The sequence below is a fragment of the Geotrypetes seraphini genome, chromosome 8 (genome assembly GCF_902459505.1).
Source record: "Geotrypetes seraphini chromosome 8, aGeoSer1.1, whole genome shotgun sequence".
Lineage (NCBI taxonomy): Eukaryota > Metazoa > Chordata > Amphibia > Gymnophiona > Dermophiidae > Geotrypetes > Geotrypetes seraphini.
The window spans coordinates 125,766,782-125,785,637 of NC_047091.1; the positions used below are offsets into that span (position 1 = coordinate 125,766,782).

At 46.1% G+C, this 18,856-nt stretch overlaps 1 protein-coding gene across 6 annotated transcripts in view; it reads left to right on the forward strand.

The window, feature by feature from the left end:
• DAZAP1 (DAZ associated protein 1) overlaps positions 1-18,856 on the forward strand; it is a 233,212-nt gene that overhangs the window by 55,722 nt on the left and 158,634 nt on the right. For all 6 annotated transcript variants that reach the window (XM_033953994.1, XM_033953995.1, XM_033953997.1 and 3 more), the window contains exon 2: positions 5,672-5,712. In XM_033953994.1, the coding sequence (XP_033809885.1) occupies positions 5,672-5,712 (41 nt within the window). The remainder of the gene's footprint in view (positions 1-5,671; positions 5,713-18,856) is intronic.

Genomic DNA, 18,856 nt, shown 5'->3' on the forward strand with positions numbered 1-18,856 from the left:
TTTGGCTACCACTCCTTTCAAGTTTCTCACTTGGAAAGTACTTTTCCTTATTGCTCTTACCTCTGCCAGGAGGGTCAGTGAGCTACATGCACTAGTTGCAGATCCACCTTTTATGGTCTTTCATCATGACAAGGTGGTTCTGCGTACACATCCAAAGTTTCTCTCTAAGGTTGTCTCTGAATTCCATCTCAACCAATCTATTGTTCTGCCTGTCTTCTTTCCGAAACCTCACTCTCATTCTGGAGAACAGGCTCTACATACTTTGGACTGTAAGAGGGCTCTAGCTTACTATTTAGAGCGTACTAAGCCCCACAGATCAGCTCCCCAACTCTTTCTGTCCTTTGATCCGAATAAATTGGGACGTCTGTTTCTAAACGTACGTTGTCTAATTGGCTGGCAGCGTGCATTTCATTCTGTTATGCTCAGACCGGACTGATACTGGAGGGTTCTGTCACGGCCCATAGAGTTCGAGCTATGGCAGCATCTGTAGCTTTCCTCCGTTCCACTCCTATTGAGGAAATCTGCAAGGCTGCTACTTGGTCCTCAGTTCATACTTTTACATCTCACTATTGTCTGGATGCTTTCTCCAGACGGGATGGACACTTCGGCCAATCTGTTTTGCAAAATTTGTTTTCCTAATGGCCAACCTTCCCTTCATCCCTCTTTTCAGTCAAGAATATGCTGCCTGCTTGTCCTGGGATAAAGCACAGTTACTTACCGTAACAGGTGTTATCCAGGGACAGCAGGCAGATATTCTTGCGTCCCACCCACCTCCCCGGGTTGGCTTCTTAGCTGGCTTATCCTAACTGGGGACCGCGCGCCTCTGTCGGGCGGGAAGGCACTCGCGCGTGAGCGGTGCGGCCTACTAGAACTTTCCAAGTTCTTAGAGTGCAATCACTCTAAAATTGTCCGTACCGGGGCTCCGTCGGTGCCGTCACCCATCAGTCAAGAATATCTGCCTGCTGTCCCTGGATAACACCTGTTACGGTAAGTAACTGTGCTATTTGTGCGGCCACAGAAAATTTTTTTTCGTCCAATGCGGCCCAGGGAAACCAAAAAGTTGGACACCCCTGCCCTACTCCTTCACCGTGAGCAGGGATGGGTAATTTGCATAGCACCATATTTGCACCACCAAATTTCCCCATCCTGCCCCACCCGGCTACTTTTTCGTGCCACCCAGCTGGAAAAAATTTCTAGAGAGAACACTGCATACCGTTTGAGCCTTTGTCTTCTGACGCTGTAACGGAGGGGCATTGCAGACAGTGTTTCATGTGGCCATGACTCCATTTAGGTGAGTTTCTCCATTGTAGGCCTTCTTCAGGGATCCTTTTTTTATTTATTACAGATTCTGGGGTATTGGTTAGTATAGTGCCATTGTTTCTTCCTCAGGTGATCTCTTCATTGCATTTCAGTCGCTCTCCCTATTCCTTCCTGCTTTCTGGGAGGAGGACTGGAGGGGCGCGTGCTTCTCTTCATGGTGCTTCTTAGAACTTTGACTCTTCCTCTTTGTCTTCTTCGCGAGACACAACAAAGCTTTGGGAGCGTCCAAAGCACCTATCGCTTGAGGACTCAAGGGGATCTTGGCTTCCGCTTTCTGTATGGCAGGGAAGCAGTTCTCGCATGAGCTTCATGCACTTTCACCTCGATCACTGCCACCTTCTTGGATTGAGTCCAGAGGTTTTCCTTAGCAGCCATTTGTCCATGCTTATAAGAAGGCATTTTATACGCATGCCATTAAGAAGGCATTTTATAAGCATGGTGCGATTGAGGATGTCTGAGACTGCACAAGCTACTTTTGGTGCTTTAGTCATTACAGAGGCAGGGTTTGCTTCCCACCCAGATTGAGGATTGCTTTGCTACATCCCACTAGTCTCTGGATTCATCTGCTGCTGTTGCAAAGGAAGGAAAAATTAAGCTCTTACCTGTTAATTTTCTTTCCTTTAGACACAGCAGATGAATCCAGAGTCCCACTCTTTCTACATATTGCAGTTCGGTTTATCTTTTGCGAGTTTCAGAGGTTTTGTTATAGTTGGTAGTTGTATTCTGTATTATTACCTTTGGACTTTATTATGGGAAAGGAGTTTTTTTACATGCTAAGCGGATTACAAGTTCCAGATGCTTGGGCAAGGAGCAATATTGGTGACACAGGAGGAGTGCCAGCCAAGAGGACCACCTGTTAATCAGTTTCTCTATCTCCACCTGCTGGTAGATGTGTGTTATCCCACTAGTCTCTGGATTTATCTGCTGCGTCTAAAGGAAAGAAAATTAACAGGTAAGAACATAATTTTTCCTTCTAATGTCTGGAGTGGATTATATAGCTGATCAGTATGATTGTTCCGGTACATAGATGAAAGCGTGTGGACAAAGGAACTCAGATGAATGTGCGCAGGACATCAGTGCGTCGGATTAAAAGTTAAATTTAAAGTGCTCCGAGGGTGTGTGGGGGGGGTGGAACCCCCCACAGTTTACTTAGAAGTGTTGGTGCTGTCATGGGGGGGGTCTGGTGGGGGGAACCCCCCATTACAGAGGAAACTGTAATTTTCCCCTGTTTTAGGGAAAAATTAGTTTCCTCTCTAAGTGGGGGAGTCCCCCCCATGGTAGTGCCAACACTTCTAAGTAAAGTGGGGGGTCCCCACCCCACTCGGAGCGCTTTAAATTTAACTTTTAATCTGGCGCGCTGACGTCCTGCACGCATTTGTCTGAGCTCCTTTGTCTGCTTGCGATTGTCTGGTGCACTTTAGTCCTGTAACCAATTGTTCCAGAGTTGTAAGCAAAATGTCTGCTTATTCAATTTCCGCCCACAGGATGCTATGGATTAGACAGTGGGCAGGGTTTCCTCCTCCAAGGTGACCTTAAGTAAATTACCATTAAAGGGGCATTTATTATTTTGGAAAGGTCTAGATTATTTTATGAACAGTGTGCAGGCCGTCGGAGCAGTAAGAAGAAACAGATTAAAGGAAAATATGTTACTTCGTCCATAGCTCTTGAGACTTCACCTCTAGTTTGAAGTTGAATTTAAATTTAATGTTGGTTCCCTGAAGCAGTACCGAAACGTGGCATTAAGGAACCAGTGAATTTCTTAAGTTAAGTCTCATTAATTTCAATACATTTTGAAGTCATTAATAAGAGAGGTTGCTCTATGCCTTCAGGAGTTTGTGACAATATAATGAATTACTATTAGTAACAATTCAAATTCGTAATGAACACTGTGATGATTGGGTGGTGAGGCGGAGTCTTCTGCCTTCATGTCTCTGAGCAGAGTTCGATTTGGAGTTCTAACATTAATTTTGGTTAATTTTTTTGACCTTTCAGAGTGACTTTTTTCAAGGTTTGCATCAGGATTTTTAGTCACTCAAAAGCCAAGTAGTTGAGCCCATTGCCCCTATAGTGTCTTAGCCAGAGGGATTAGGCATCCCTCTGGTCATCCTTTGTCATAGAGGTATTGGGGGGGGGGGGGGGAAGAGTAGGCTTCCCTCCTGCCAGATGTGTTGGGGATTGTTGGTCTCATGGTGGGAGGGTCGGCAGGGTTCTGCTGCACAGGGGGATGGGAGGGAGGGATAGAAAAATGCTGAGCAAGGGGATGGGTGAGAGGGTTGACAGGGGGATGGGAGGAAGGATAGAAAGTATAGAATGACACGGGGAAAAATTCTGTCCCCGTCACTGCCCTGTCCCCGGACCACCATCCTCCGTCCCCGTCCCCCGTCTCCGCCATCCCTTCACTGTCCCATCCCTCCATCCCCTTCACCGCCCCATCCCCGTAGTATCCATAGAAACCTCAGTACTGCAATTTTTAGCTTATTCCTTTCTTATAAATCAAAGTTTTGGCTGCTGAACTAGAGAAAGAGATGTTCAGCTGGCAGGGCTTTGTTTATAAATTTTTATCAACACAACTAATATACTACTTTATCCTAAAGCAAAAAAAAAAAAAAAAAAAAGGAAATAAATAGAAATTTTTTCTACCTTTGTTGTCTGGTTTCTGATTTCCTCATCTTTTCATTCAATTCCTTCCATCCATTGTCTTCTCTCAGCGTCTTCCATTTGCTCTGTTACTGTGCCTCTCCCTTCACCCCCCCCCAATTGGTCTGGCACTCATCTTCTTCCCTCTGCTCCCCCCATAGTCTGGCATCTCTGTCTTCTCCATTTCCCTTCCAGCGTCTTCTCTCCACTCTCTCTTCCCCATTTCCCTTCCAGCGTTTTCTCCCCACTCTCTTCCCCATTTCCCTTCCAGCGTCTTCTCCCCACTCTCTCTTCCCCATTTCCCTTCCAGTGTCTTCTCCCCACTCTCTCTTCCCCATTTCCCTTCCAGCGTCTTCTCCCCACTCTCTCTTCCCCATTTCCCTTCCAGCGTCTTCTCCCCACTCTCTCTTCCCCATTTCCCTTCCAGCGTCTTCTCCCCACTCTCTCTTCCCCATTTCCCTTCCAGCGTCTTCTCCCCACTCTCTCTTCCCCATTTCCCTTCCAGCGTCTTCAAGTTTCAAGTTTATTTACAATTTGATTAATCGCCTATTCCAAATTCTAAGCGATGTACAAATCAGCAAAATACATAGTTAAAATATACATAAAATAAATATACATAACTAACAAGGGACTAAGTTTGCAAAACATAATAAAAGAACTCATTTACGAACACAATGAAACAATAGGTAAGGCAGGGAAAGAAATACAATCTAAGTAATAAGAGTCAACAATTAGAGGTTAAGCACAACAGGAAGGGAAAGACAAAACTGAATTGAAGGTCTAAAAATAAACAGAAGAGCAGTAGGCAAATCAATTAAGTATTGAATGCATCTTTAAAAAGAAAACTCAAGTTTGCTCTTAAACTTTTCCAAGTTCTTTTCCTCTCAAGTAAAGTGGGAGTGAATTCCAAGTCTGAGGCACCGTAATAGTAAAGATAAATTGCCGTTGAGTATTGATAATTTTAAGTGAAGGAATGACCAATAAATGTTGGTCATTTGATCTCAATAATCTAGAAGAATTATATGGTATCAATGCTTTATAAATAAAAGCTGGAGTTTTAAATAAGAGAGATTTGAATGTAAGCAGACATAATTTATATAAAATACGATGAGACACTGGAAGCCAATGAGCTTTTTGAAGTAGAGGTGTCACATGATCAAACTTATTTGCTTTCATAATTAGTTTAATGGAAGCATTCTGGATTATCTGCAATCGCCTAATTTCCTTTTGAGCCATTCTCTTAAATAATGCATTGCTGTACCACTCCCAGTACCCTTCGCGTGGTCCAACAGCTCCCTCCCGCCTCGCAGTGACCCTTTTTTTTTTCTCACCGTTTCGGTGGGTTACCCGCGGCTAGCCATGGGTAACAACCACTGTGTCATTCTCTAATTGTAAGATGCTGTGCAAGGGGATGGGTGAGAGGGGAGGAAAGATGCTGCAAATGTGTGTGTGTGTGTGTGTGTGGGGGGGGGGGGGGGCGAAAGTGTTGACAGCAAATCGGGCAGCACTATTGTCAGGTATGGAGTCTTGGAGTGTCGGGGCCATTTGGGAGGAGCTTCGGAGGTTGATCTAACTAGAGCTTATTTTTGGGGTAGGGCTTATATTAGGAGCACCTTTAGGCAGATAGCTAATGTACTGTATTTCTGAAGGATATGAAAATACTTTATTGTATAGTTCATGCTTAACCAAAGTTTTATTTTCTTGTTTATTACAGAAAGCTCTTTGTAGGGGGCCTAGACTGGAGCACAACACAAGGTGAGTTGTATATGCTGAAGAGAAAAAGACATGTTAATACCAAAATGGAAAAAAAAAACTTTGGAGGGGCTAGTTCACTGGCAGCACTGCCAGTGTACCTGAACAAGGCTTACCGATTCATGGGCCAGCGTGGCTTTTGATGTAGTCGAAGCAGTGCACAATCCCCAAGAAAGGGGAGGAACATAGTAACGCCTAAAGTTATGATCATAAGTTTATATAACCCTGGCAGAATTTGTAAGATGTGTACCACTTGTGGAAAATAGGAGTGATCTTGCAAAACACTATTCTTTAATTTAGAAATATTAAGGTGAAGCTATTTATCATACCAGAATTGTGTGTTCTTTAGTAATCATAATAATCAAACTCTCACAGATTGCCTCAGTCAAAAGTTTACATACCCTTGAATATTTGGGCTGGTAATATACACTCAGATTGACACACACAGATTGAGATGGCAATGAAAGGTAACTATCCACACCTGTGTCTTGTTTAATTGTAATTAGTGTCTGTGTATAAATAGCCAGTGAGCATCTTAGCTTGTGAGAAACCTGTGTGCATTTCATCCACGGTTCCACTTGTTTTGCTGGTTACTGAAGCATGGGGAAAACAAAAGAACTGCCAAAGGATCTGCCAGGAAAAGTAGTTCAACTTCATAAATTAGGAGGAGGATATAAAAAGTTATCCAAAGATTTAAAAATGTCAATCAGTACTTGCAAACTCTGATCAAGAAGTAGAAATTCATACCAAGTCATGGTCAGGTACTTGCAAACTCTGATCAAGAAGTAGAAATTCATACCAAGTCATGGTCAGGTAGATCAAGAAAGATCTTGGACACAATTGCCATAAAACTTTGTAGGGATGCAAATAACCCACAACAACTTCTGAAACAGTGGTGTGGTTGTTTTAGCATGCACAAAAAGGAGATACTTAAACAAAAATGGGCTGTGTGGTAGAGTTGCCAGGAAAAACCCCATTGCTGTAACACCACAAAACAGCCCACATATCTCTGCATAAGTATCGAAACATTCAAGGTAAGGACAGGTTGTTCACCCTCTCCAAGGTAGGGAGAACGAGAGGGCACTCTCTAAAATTGAAAGGGGATAGATTCCGTACGAATGTAAGGAAGTTCTTCTTCACTCAGAGAGTGGTAGAAAACTGGATCGCTCTTCCGGAGTCTGTCGGGGAGGGGAAACACCCTCCAGGGATTCAAGACAAAGTTAGACAAGTTCCTGCTGAACCAGAACGTATGCAGGTAGGGCTAGTCTCAGGGCGCTGGTCTTTGATCAAGGGCCGCCACGTGAGCGGACTGCTGGGCACGATGGACCACTAGTCTGACCCTACAGTGGCAGTTCTTATGTTCTTACATGAGGGGAATTTAGAAATAGAAGTGAAAGGGGAATGGTGGGAAGTAGTTGGGGATGAATTGTAAGCATGATGTATGCAAGTAGAATTCTTTTAATTCTGGAAGTGGTGTGTCAGACATCCACTTAACAATATACATGTCTGACTATGGGCAACAATAGTGAAACATGGGATGGCTCATCTCCACCACCTTTAGGATCTGTTTATTCAAGCTTTCCTATTCCTAAGTGTTCTCCAGAATGATTCTGACCATCTTCACCTTTCCCTTCTGATCTGAAGGATACAACTGGAAAGGAACATTTTAATCTAGAGAGAGTTCTTGTCTCAGTGCTTGCTAACACCAGCCCAGTCTGATTTTCAGTTTATTCACAAGGAGCATGATAGGAGATGGAGACATTATATGCAAATGTACTTCATACCTGTTTATTATCTTGAAGACCTAACCAACTTGATGTGTCCCAAGCACTGGGTTGAGAACCCTGCTTTAGTGGCACACATTGAATCTGTCAATATGCAAACCCTTTCGTTCTTTCACATGCCAGTGACCCATCAGCAGTGGTAGTCTTAATCCCAGTATTGATTCTGGAAAATTAATTCATGAGAGTAGGTGGAAAGTAGCTACGTTTTGAAGAAATGCCACTCCTAGCTGCCAACCTCTATTGGACAGTGAGCATGAGCAAGTGGCTGCAGTTTTATAGGGCATCCCACAATACTAGAGTATGTTATCACCATTGAAAGGGCACAGTCTATCTAATATGACCTCATTTTTAATGGTTAAAAAAAAATCATGTAAGCCAAGGAAGTGATGCCATCGCTTGAAATTGCAGCCTAAGTTGTTTGCTTCAGGCAGCCCCCTTTAATAATCATCTGAGATCAGCATCCCTGGGGGGTATTTTATCTACACCTGAGTGTCCACATTTTCTGGAGAGTGGACTGTAATTGTGAGCATGAGCATTAGTCTTAACAAAGTGGATTTAACCACATTTGCTTACATGGGAGGGTTGGCATTGAGCTGCGTGGCAGGCCCAATATGGCAGTGGTCCTGCATTCATCTCAACTAGCAGAAACTTCTTTGCCTTCTTTCTAGTTCTCCAAATCTGGAAATCAGCCCAAGGGGAGGTATGACCCTCTCACAGAGCTCAACTAGTGGTTTTATGAAATAAAAGTGGATCTTAAGGCAGTATGGGAGGAGATAATGCTGGGAGTGGATGATCGTAGTGAGATGAATGAACTTGGACATAGAATTAAGAAGGTGAAATCGCTCTTCAATGAACATATGGAGGTTATCAGGCTGCTGGATAATTGCATGCAGGAGTCCTGAGTAATGATCCTGATACTTGCAGACATAGGAGCCAAGTTTTCAAAATTATTGGGGGTGATATACCCAACAAAAATCATCCCCTCCATACTGTTGAGGAGTTTGCTTAATATTGGGGGTGCTTAAGCAACCGCAGAGCTGACTCCTATGCTCAAAGATAAATTAGAAGATTTGAAAAATTGAAGTTAGCGCCAAAATCTCTCTATGGCGTGCCGGAGGTGCTGATTAATGCAGACTGTCTCTCAAATAGCAGACAGTCACAGAGGGCAGGCTTCCACTTTTCAGTTTGACAGAGTATACCAGGTGCTGAGGGCACCGAATAATCGCAAGCCCCGTGACATAATGATATACTTCACTAGCTACAAATTAAAAGAACAAGTGCTCCAAAAGATTAAGGCACTGGTAACTTTTAAATGGGACTTTGTTACATCCACTCCCGATTCTGTACAAATAGTGTTAAATCCCAACCCATGAACCGAGTCTTGCAGAAGTGACCCTCGCAGCTTTCAGCACCTTCCACATTGCAGTGTAGTTTAGTATCCCCTTCAGTTTTTTTCCTTCTGCAAGTGAACTGTGCAGAGGTGTTTCTGATAGCTCTATTAGATTTTCCTTTTTTTCATCGAAAATTTGTTCTTTCAGTGCCTTCAGTTCCTTGAGACCCCCTTATTCAGGGGATCTCTGCCTAGGGAAGGATGCAGGTTCATAGGACAAGCTTTGGGTAGACTTGTGGGGCTAACCTGCTGTGTGCCACTTCAGAGCTCAGGGTCCATTCACCTGGGAGCCAGCTTGCCTTCTTTTTTGTTTTTTTATAAAGGCTTAAGGCATTAGGGATATCTTGAAAACTTGACTGGCTGGGGGTGCCCAAGGACAGGTTTAAGAACCACTGGTCTAGAAAGCAGAGCCAATTGTTCTTCTCCAGTAGAGATTATAGGGTTCCCAGAGAGACCATGCAACATGGCTGGGGGATCCCCAGAAGAGCTTTAAGAACCACTGCTCTAGATCTCAAAGAAGTGTACACTTCCAATCTTACCTGCTCACAGGAAATAGCTTTGCTTTCAAGTGGGCTCTCACCACTTCCAGTACAAAGTCTTATTCTTCAGCCTGGTGTCAGCACTGAGAGTGTTCATGAATTTCTTGGTAGTAGCTGCAACCCTTCGCTCGTGGGGGTTTCATGTGTTTCCTTATCTAGACTGGTTGATCAAGATCTCATCTCAACAAGCTTAGTATGCCATCAACTTGACAATTCATCTATTGGAATTTTTGCAGTGGGCTACTAGAATTCACATTTCCAACCAACGCAGACCTTAGACTTTATATAAGCCATTTTAGACAGTACTCAAGGTTGAGCTTTTCTACCTCAACGGAGTCAACAATCTTATCCATCTGTCAGAAAGTCTCTGCCCTATGCATTATTGTACGACAGATGTTACTTCCTTGTCATCAACAGCAGATGAATCCAGAGACTAGTGGATTACGTCCATCAACCAGCAGGTGGAGATAGAGAGAACTGAGTTGTCCTCAGCCTTCTTGGATGTACAGCCTCCTGGCCAACCTGTATTCTCTATCTCCCACAGGCTGATGGATGTGTTCTTCACAGCTCCTGGCTTCTGCTTGTGGATTTTGGTCCAGGCCTAGATATTTCAAGATGAGGGGTGTCTGGCTGAGTGGTGCCAGCTTTAGGAGTTACACCTGGGCCCTCCCAGGTCCCTGCCTCACCCTCTTCTGGGATACACCTGTTCACCGCAGGTCCCTTTCCCTATTTGCCATTGTGACTTGGTTACTTCTCTTTTCCCACGTTAAAAAAAAACAAAACAAACCAACCACAAAGTCACTTGTGAGGAGTACCGGCTTTCCACAGAGCTTGGGCTCCCTTGCTTCTGCCAGCATATGTTCCTGCTCCTTTAGTTGCCCTTCATTGTTGATGTCGGGCGAGTGTTTCTTTCCTTTCACGGGGTCCGGTTTTCAGTGCGGTAGCGTTTTGGGCTCCTGCAGGTGCTGGCAAGGGGCTTGGTTAAGCGGTCTAACCCAGCTCCGCCATAATTCAGGTGCTCAGATGGGCTGTCTTCGCTCCTCTATAGAGAGCTCCAGCGGGAGAGGTGTGTGGACTTTTCCTGTGCGGGTGAGTGGCGGCTGCTTTTTCCCTCAGGCGTTGGCAGCCATTTTGGTTTGCCTGCAACGGCCGCATGGAGCACGTTTGGTCCGCTGTTCACTGAGGTGTTCAGGCTGCTTTCCGATAGTGTTCCTGCCGGATTGCTGTGACAGTTCTCCTTTCTCGGCGTACTCGATATGCAGTAGTCGGGACACTGGATCGAGTGCTCTGGGGAGCCTACAGTCTTCCTTCCAGTCTTCTTTGCCGGTAGTTTATAGAAACATAGAAACATAGAAAGATGACGGCAGAAAAGGGCTATAGCCCATCAAGTCTGCCCACTCTACTGACCCACCCCATTAAGTCTGAGTACTAATGACCTAGTCCCTTAACTCGACCCTCGTAAGGATCCTGTCTTCGGCGCGCTGCAGCAGCGGTTGTGCCTATGTGCCTTGAACACGCCACATAGTTTTCCTGTCATATAGCTGGTTTTCTTCTTCGGTGGGGAGTTGCTTCCGCTTTTTATGCCCTCCCTGTATTTTATACCGGGATGGAAGTTTGATTTTGACTTTTATTATTCTTTACTGTTTTGAAAGCGAGGGTGATATATTTCCTTTCTCCTGTGGTGGTCAGGTGCCGTTTCCAAGTCTGTGTGTGGGTTCACCGGTGGCTGGGGATATTTCTTTGTGGGTATGGCCTCCTGCATGTTCTGCCCTTTTGCTGCTCCGCTCCACTCCTTTTCGGTGGTGGGCTGTGTGAGCCTGTGGCTGATTTTTTGTGGTACTGTGGGTATCATAGTATGGGCAGGAACCTGCTATATTGCCGGTCTTATAGGAAGATCTTTGCCTAGTCTGGCCTTGGTTGGCTCGCTTTCTTTTGGTTTTGGCGGTTGAAGCTGGGGCTGATGGCAGTAAGTGCCGAGTTGTCCTGGTGTGGGGTTCGTTAGTAGGGGCGCCATTTGGGGTAGGTTACGGTGCCCGGGACCGCGGTGTGTGTCTTTCCGCTGAATGCGTTGCGGTGCTCGGTTTGCTGGTTTTCCCTTTTCTGTTAACACGGTCAATGGGCCGGTTTCCACCTGTAGTTGCTATATTTCAGGGCTTTCTACCTAGCGCATCTCTGGCTGCTTCTGGGGACATGGCTATTTCACTGTCCTTGCGGTGATTGGCAGAGATGCCTTGTTCAAGTGCGGGGTATGTGGCTTCCTCTTACTGGCACAACACTTGTCGCTTGACGCGGGCGAGGCTGCTTGTGCCTATACTATGGGTTTGGCCTTCCCTTTGGTATTTGTTGCTTGTGGCACTGTTAGGGGGATCCTATATTTTTCCTCTTTTCTTTCAGTCGCGTAGTCCACATTTATTTGGGGCACGCTGAGGTCCTGTTTCTGCAGTTGCACCCGCTTAGATTCTGTTTTACGTTGTGTGAGCTCGCATTTCATATCTATGGCTCTCGGCGCCTTGCCTTATACTCTTCCCTTTAGTCTTTTTCACATGATTGACAGTGTCTCTCATTTGCCTATGGGCTTGTTCTTTATGTTTCCAGCCTATTTTCCTTTGGGTCTTGGGGTGGTGCATGAGATGTCCCTATGTGCTGGTTTCATGTTCGCTATGTTCAGCATTTCACCCTTTCTCTGGAGGCTCCTATATGGACTTTTGGGTTCTAGAGCCTTTTCAGGCTAGCCTATCAGCTTGGCACAGCTATATCACGGCCTCCAGCTGTAGACATGCCAGTATATCTCAAAGTCGCCTAACTGAATGGGCGGTTAATCTGGCCGCCTGGCACAGGCGGGGTGACTCTGTGACGAGACCAGACCATGTCATCATGGGAGAGGGGACATTGAAGGTACCTGTTTCAGTGTACCCTCGTACGACTCTATGCCTCGTTTGCAGGTTGCACCAACTATTTTAACTTCCTTTGCTGGGCGCCGTTAGGCTTTGGGGTGTTCTGTCACCCTCCTCTTCTTTGCGATACAAAAAAAAAAAATAATAATAAATGAATGAATAAATAAATATACTAAGTTTTTCCCTCCTGTCCTTTGGCAGTTTTCTAGAGGTCATTGTTCCCCTATAGAGGACACCGAGATTGTTTCTCTTCTCTCGCATTGTCACAGGCCTCTGTCTTTTTTGATTCTGGCTAGTGGCATGTTCATGCATACTTGTCCGGCATTTTTTCCCCTCTTGGGGTTTGGTTTAGGTTTGGTTGTTATCTCTGAATCTCCTTTCTCTTCTTCCCTTGGGGTTTGGTGCTTTGGTTGTGCCTAGCCTTCCCTTTTTCCTGCACTTGCGGTTGTTTCTTTCTGGCTGACTTATTTCTCTGTTTGTGTGACTGGGGCTCGAATGGCAGCAGTTTATGGCTGGTTTGTCTCCTAGCCAGTTGTTCAGCGGCCACTGATGTTTATCTACCCTGGTGCACATGTGGTGCAACGGGGACTTAGTGGTGAGCAGTGCACTTTTTAGTCCACTGTCTGGAAACCACTTTCCCGTTCCTCCTTTTTCTATGGGTAGAGTCTCCTGTGCCACACTAGGTATGGTACCTCCTTTCTCCCTATTCTGATGCGAAGGGGTTTCTCTTGCGGATGAGTCTCCTGTGCCGCTCTTTTGGGGTAAGAAGAGGATTCTCTTTTTGTCTCCTGTATTCTGTTTTAAGGATTCCTGTTGTGCCGGCTGGCGCTGGGATACCTGTTATGAGGGGTGCATGTAAGATTTGGCTTCTCCTGTCTTGTGGCTGGCTTGCACGCCCTAGACACGGTTGGTCGGGGAGGCGGTCGCTCTGGATGTTGCTCCATTCAGTGGCTGTAGCTATTTGTTTCGATCTATCTTGGGGATCTTCTTACTGTCTTACCCTACTGGTCTGGTTTGCCATTATACTCTGTTTTTCAAATTTATTCTTCACATTAAATATGGGTTCATGCGTTTTGCTCGATTTTTCTTCATTATTGCTCGAGGCTTGCCCTTGGTGGCCTGCACTGGGGTGGACAGCTTGCTCCTCTATGAGTTTTATGATGGCTCTTTGGTGTGGGCACTCTCAGGTGGTCTGGTGTATTGCTTGGGTCTGACTACGTTCTCTGTCTCTCTCCAGGGGCAGTCGCCGCCATCACTGTCACTTTGGGCATTATCTGTGGGACTGTTGCAATCATCATGGGAATGGCCTGCATGGGTACTGACGGCCAATGCAGGGGACAAGGTTGATCTTGTTCACTCTTCTGCAGCGGTTGACCTCCGTTTATTCTTTCCGTGCCTTCTTGGTGGACTCATCTTTCTTTCTTCATTTTATGGATTTCTGGTCCTTGAGGCTAGCTAACTCTCCCTTTTCTCTGGGGTTTGGGTCGGTTGACCTTGGTATCCGCTTACCTATTTCTCTTACCTTGTTTTCTGTAGCCCATCCTGTGGTGAGGGTGGTTCTTCCAGACTTTCTCTTTACCTCTAGTTTGTCTCACTTGTTGGTTACCTCTGATGAGTGAGGTTTCTCTGTCTACATGTGGTCCCTTCCTTGCTGGACTGTTTTTTTTTTTTTTTTTTGCAACGTAGCCCATGTAGGTGGACTTTATTCTATGCTCTCACGACGCATATGATCTAGTTAGTCTGTAAGGCTCTCCTTGGAACTGTGTTTGTTTCTCTCCAGTAGTTTTGACTATTCACATTTCCGTTGATTTGGTTCCCCTATGTCCCTCTGGCTTTCTTTGTGATTTCTAGAGTCTGACTTGGCGCCCTTTGGTGGGCCTCAGCTGCTAGAGGGGAGAGCCTGGCTTCATCCATGCCTCTTCTGTAGCTTTCTATGTGTGGGTGTGTGAGTCCTTTCCTCTTTTTGGTGAGGATTTCTTCTTTCATGGTTCTGCAGTTTGACTCTTTTCGGAGTGCTCTTGGTTTACTACTTTGAGATGGCTTTACTTTGGGTTGTGACCCTTCTCTCTTTGTGTTTCCATACTCTATGCCCTACACCCTTGCAAAGGGATGGGGGTCTGTTATAGTGAGTTTTTTCATGAATGTCATGGCTTTCCAGTAGGCTCGGGACCTTGCGGGCATAGCGGATTCATTCATCTGTAGTTGTTTGGGAGTTCTTAGGTGTCCCCTCAGTTTGGTACTCTACACTCCTGTTCATAGTGGGTCTCAGCTGCTGTGGTTTCCTCAGCATTGTGCTATTAGCTCCTGTTTGCACCTGCTCACATGTATTCTGAGCTTAACCCCTGACTGCTTGTGGGGTTTCTTCACTCTTTCCTTTCCTTGACCTTCTGCTGCAGATCGGGCATTGGAGGGGCGGTTTTCTCCATTTCTTGGTTGTTCTTTGTATATACACAGTGATGGTCTGGGTGTGGAGCTTCTTTTGCCATGACCGTCAGTAGGTTGACAGTGTTGCGGTGATGTTTGTTTCCCTCCCTACGCTAGGACTGCTTTGCTACATCCCACTAGTCTCTGGATTCATCTGCTGTTGATGACAAGGAAAGAAAAATTATGTTCTTACCTGTTAATTTTCTTTCCTTTAGTCACAGCAGATGAATACAGAGCCCCACCCTGTTTCAGTATTCGTGGCTCTGCACGGGATTTGGCACTGTCTTTTGTGCTGGAGTTGCCTTTTGCGTTCTTTGAGTATTGGTTTTTTGTGTTTCATATGTGTGGGAAAAGAGTTTTCTTATGTTTGAGTTTGTTTTTGGATGCTCTGAGATGACCTATACTGGTTGGCCAGGAGGCTGTACATCCAAGAAGGCTGAGGACAACTCAGTTCTCTCTATCTCCACCTGCTGGTTGATGGACGTAATCCACTAGTCTCTGGATTCATCTGCTGTGACTAAAGGAAATAAAATTAACAGGTAAGAACATAATTTTTCCATCTTCTGGGTCACACAGCCTCGACAGTTCATGTCATTCTGCATGTCTATACCTTGGAGTTTCCCAATGGACTCTCTTCTCCCAGTTGTCACAAGCCATCAGATCGCTCTCTTCAGTACTACAGGTGACTTCAGACCTTCATCAATCCCTCCAGTGGTGGATGCTTCCATCCAATCTCTCTTTAGCCTTCTCTTATCCCAGGACAAGCAGGCAGCATATTCTCATGTATGGGTGACATCATCCGTGGAGCCCCGATGCAGACAGCTGTAAAAGCATTTTGCTTGAAGAACTCTAGAAAGTTTGCGACTGACCGCACTGTGCTTGCATGAGTGCCTTACTGCCCGGCGCACATATCCTCAGTTATCATTTTTCTGCGGAGCTGTGAAGTCCTACTTCGAACGTTCTGTTTTTTTCCTCAGTGCCTTCTTACCGTGGAATTCTTTCCTGTCGGGATCTTTTCAATTTTTCTTCTTTCTTCTATTTCTATAATAAAATAATCTTCTTTTCATTCCTTTTTTTGGCCGTTCTCAATGACAGGGCCTTGTCCTCCACCTCAGCCTTAGGACTTTGATTTGGCTGAGGCGGTGTTTCCGTCCATGTCCCGCCTGTTAACTGGCTTCAAGCAGTGTAGCAGGTGTCAGTGCAAGATTTCACTAACGGATCTCCACAAGTAGTGTATCCAGGGTCTGGGCCCAGACCCCTGTGTGGAATCTTGTTCACGCTGTGCCACGCTACAGAAAAGGTCCATCAAGAACCGTCTTCTATAGCAGAAGCATATCTTCGGTGTCATGGATGCTTCTTCGGTACCTTAGACATCGGTAAAACTATCGACATCCATGAGGTACTGGTGTCCAAGTCGGTGTCGCCATCCCAGTCAGGTAAGCCAGCCAATAAGCCACCAGCTTCCCAGACAGGGTCTCAGGCCATGAAGGTATAGAGTCCATTTGTACCAGCCACTCAAGACCTCTGATGCAACTCACCTCCAAGTCTAGAGAAGCATTGTTCTTCGATGTCTTCCTCTTCGGAGTGAGCCGCGGTACCAGTGATACTGGCATCCACCTCCCAGGTATCAGTGCAGGCTTTTAAAGAGAAGCTGAATGCTCTTTTTCAGTTAGAGTTTGAGAACATGTTTTCGATGCTCACTCTGATGTCGGCTCCTCTGGTACTGGTGCAGCATGAGCATTGCTCCATGCCAACTGAAGGTACCATGGTTGCCCCATCAGTACCGCTTCCAACAATATTGATCCTCGTCATCGAGCCATGCTTTTCGACACCGGTCTCCCCCGAAGCGTTATTCTTCACCTTCACCGAAGCATTGGCGCAGGATTTCCTCCAAGTCTTGGGGGGTTGATGGCAGCTTCCCTAGACATAGTGAGGTGGGCATGGGCCCACATGTGTCATCTTCAGTATGCTCTGCTCCAGAGGTGGTTGCCCCAGAGGCACAGTTTGGATCTCCCTGTTCCTCTGGGAGGTTTGGCGCGCTGCAATCTTCTGTTGGTGGCTCCAGACCTCTCATCTTGTTCAGGGGACAAGTCTGGATCAACCAAAGTGGACGGTGCTTCTCACGGATGCCAGTCTCCTCGGTTGGGGAGCTCAGTGTCTAGATTACTCAGCTCAGAGCACTTGGTCCACAGAGGAGGTGTCCTGGTTAATCAATGTTCATTCCACTGGGGGTAAGGCAGCTTCTTGGCCTGAGTCTTCGCTACTGCCTCAAGTGGACATTTGTGAGGCTGTGGTTTGGTCTTCCTTGCATTCATTGGTCAGACACTACCGGGTAGACGTTCAGGCGCCTCTCGTAACATGGATGTTAGTAGCTAGTTGTGTGACGAGTTCCGAGGGGAGTGATGAGCATAAAAAAAAAGGAGGGAGAAAATCAAAGTTAAGTGTGCTAAAACTAAATAGGCACAGTTGGTATAGGCCAAAAGGTCTTTGGGCTAGATGTACTAGTGTCAGCGATTGTCGCTAAACCGTTTTCACAGCTTTAGCGACGATAGCTTTTACCGACCTGATGCACAAAACGATTCACTGCGTGTTTTTTCCCCTCGATCACCCATTTTCCGATCCAGCTATGCAAATTAGCTAATATCCCATGCAAAGTAGCCAAGCACTAACATTGCTTGGCTATTGTAAGCTCTTTCGAGCAGGGACTGTTTTCTTACTCTTTGTGACTCTGTACAGCTCTGTGTATGTCTGGTAGCGCTATAGAAATAATTAATAGTAATAGTATGCAAAAAAACAGGGGTTTTAGCTATTGGAAAAAAACGACTGGTCTAGACCTGTCAGTAACTATGTTGCTGACAGGTATGCCTGGGTTTGTTTGTTTTGGTTTTTTTTTCTTCAATGGCACTAATATTTTGTATGTTACACATGCAAAATATCTATTCCATTAAAAAAAGAAAAAATGCCCCTCCCCAACGACTCCAAACAAATGCTGCACTGGGAATTCTCCCCCCCCCCCAACGAGAGAGAATTGGCAGAAGGGATGCCCACTCCCCAATTCAGAAAACTTCCCCAACCCCCCTCCCCCCAGTACATGTGCTAGTCATTGGGAGCTGGAGAGAAGCACATCCGTCCATCTCCATGCTCTGCCCATGTGAAATTATGGGCCTACCCCTCCCTGGTGCACCATGTGATGCATGGGGAGGAGCCTAAGGCCCTGATTGACTCAGACGTCTGAACCAATCTGGGTCTTAGGCTCCTCCCTCTATCCCATGTAATGCACAGGGAAGGGCCTAAGGTCTGATGTCTGAGCCAATCAGAACCTTAGGCTCCTCCATGTGCATCACATGGTTCACTGGGGAGGGGAAGGCTTGTCATTTTCCTTGGGCAGGGCTTGGAGCTGGACGAATGTGCTTCCCTCCAGCTCTTAACGTCTAGCAAAGGTACATGGGGGGTGGGATGTTCGGGGGGAGCATCCGGTGGCAGGAGGTGGGCATGGTAGTGGATGGTTTTGGGAGGGGGGGATTGGTGGTGCAAGGATCCAGGACTGGGTGGAAGTATGGCATGGGGGTATTCGGCCAATCAGGAGGGGAGAAGGCATCCCTTCTGCCATTTTTGCTGCCATAGGGGCTGTCACGGTTCTGGTTTGTGGGGGCGGTGCGGTATTGGGGAGGGTTTTCAGTGTGAGGGAGGGTTGATTTTTAATGGGGCAGATTGCCATTTAAATAAAAAAAGAAGTCCTAACAGCAGTGACTGGAGGCTGTTTCCCATGTTACTGCTGTTGGGGCTCTGTGCATGTGCCAATCGTTTACTGAGCGATTGATCTGTCAGGTTTGCATGCAAATGATTTGCACCTCTGTGCAAATCATTTGCATGCAAACTTGGTAGTGCATCGATCGCTGTTCCACAGTCGGCCAGAGAATCGGCCAACAGCGATCATGTTGGTATTACTGACTGACTTTAGTGCATCTAGCCCTTTATCCCAGGACAAGCAGGCAGGTATTCTCACTAGTGGGTGATGTCATCCGACAGAGCCCCGATACGGACATCTTGCAAGCATGTCTTGCTTGAAGAAACTCAGAAGTTTCGAGATGCCCGCACCGCGCATGCGCCAGTGCC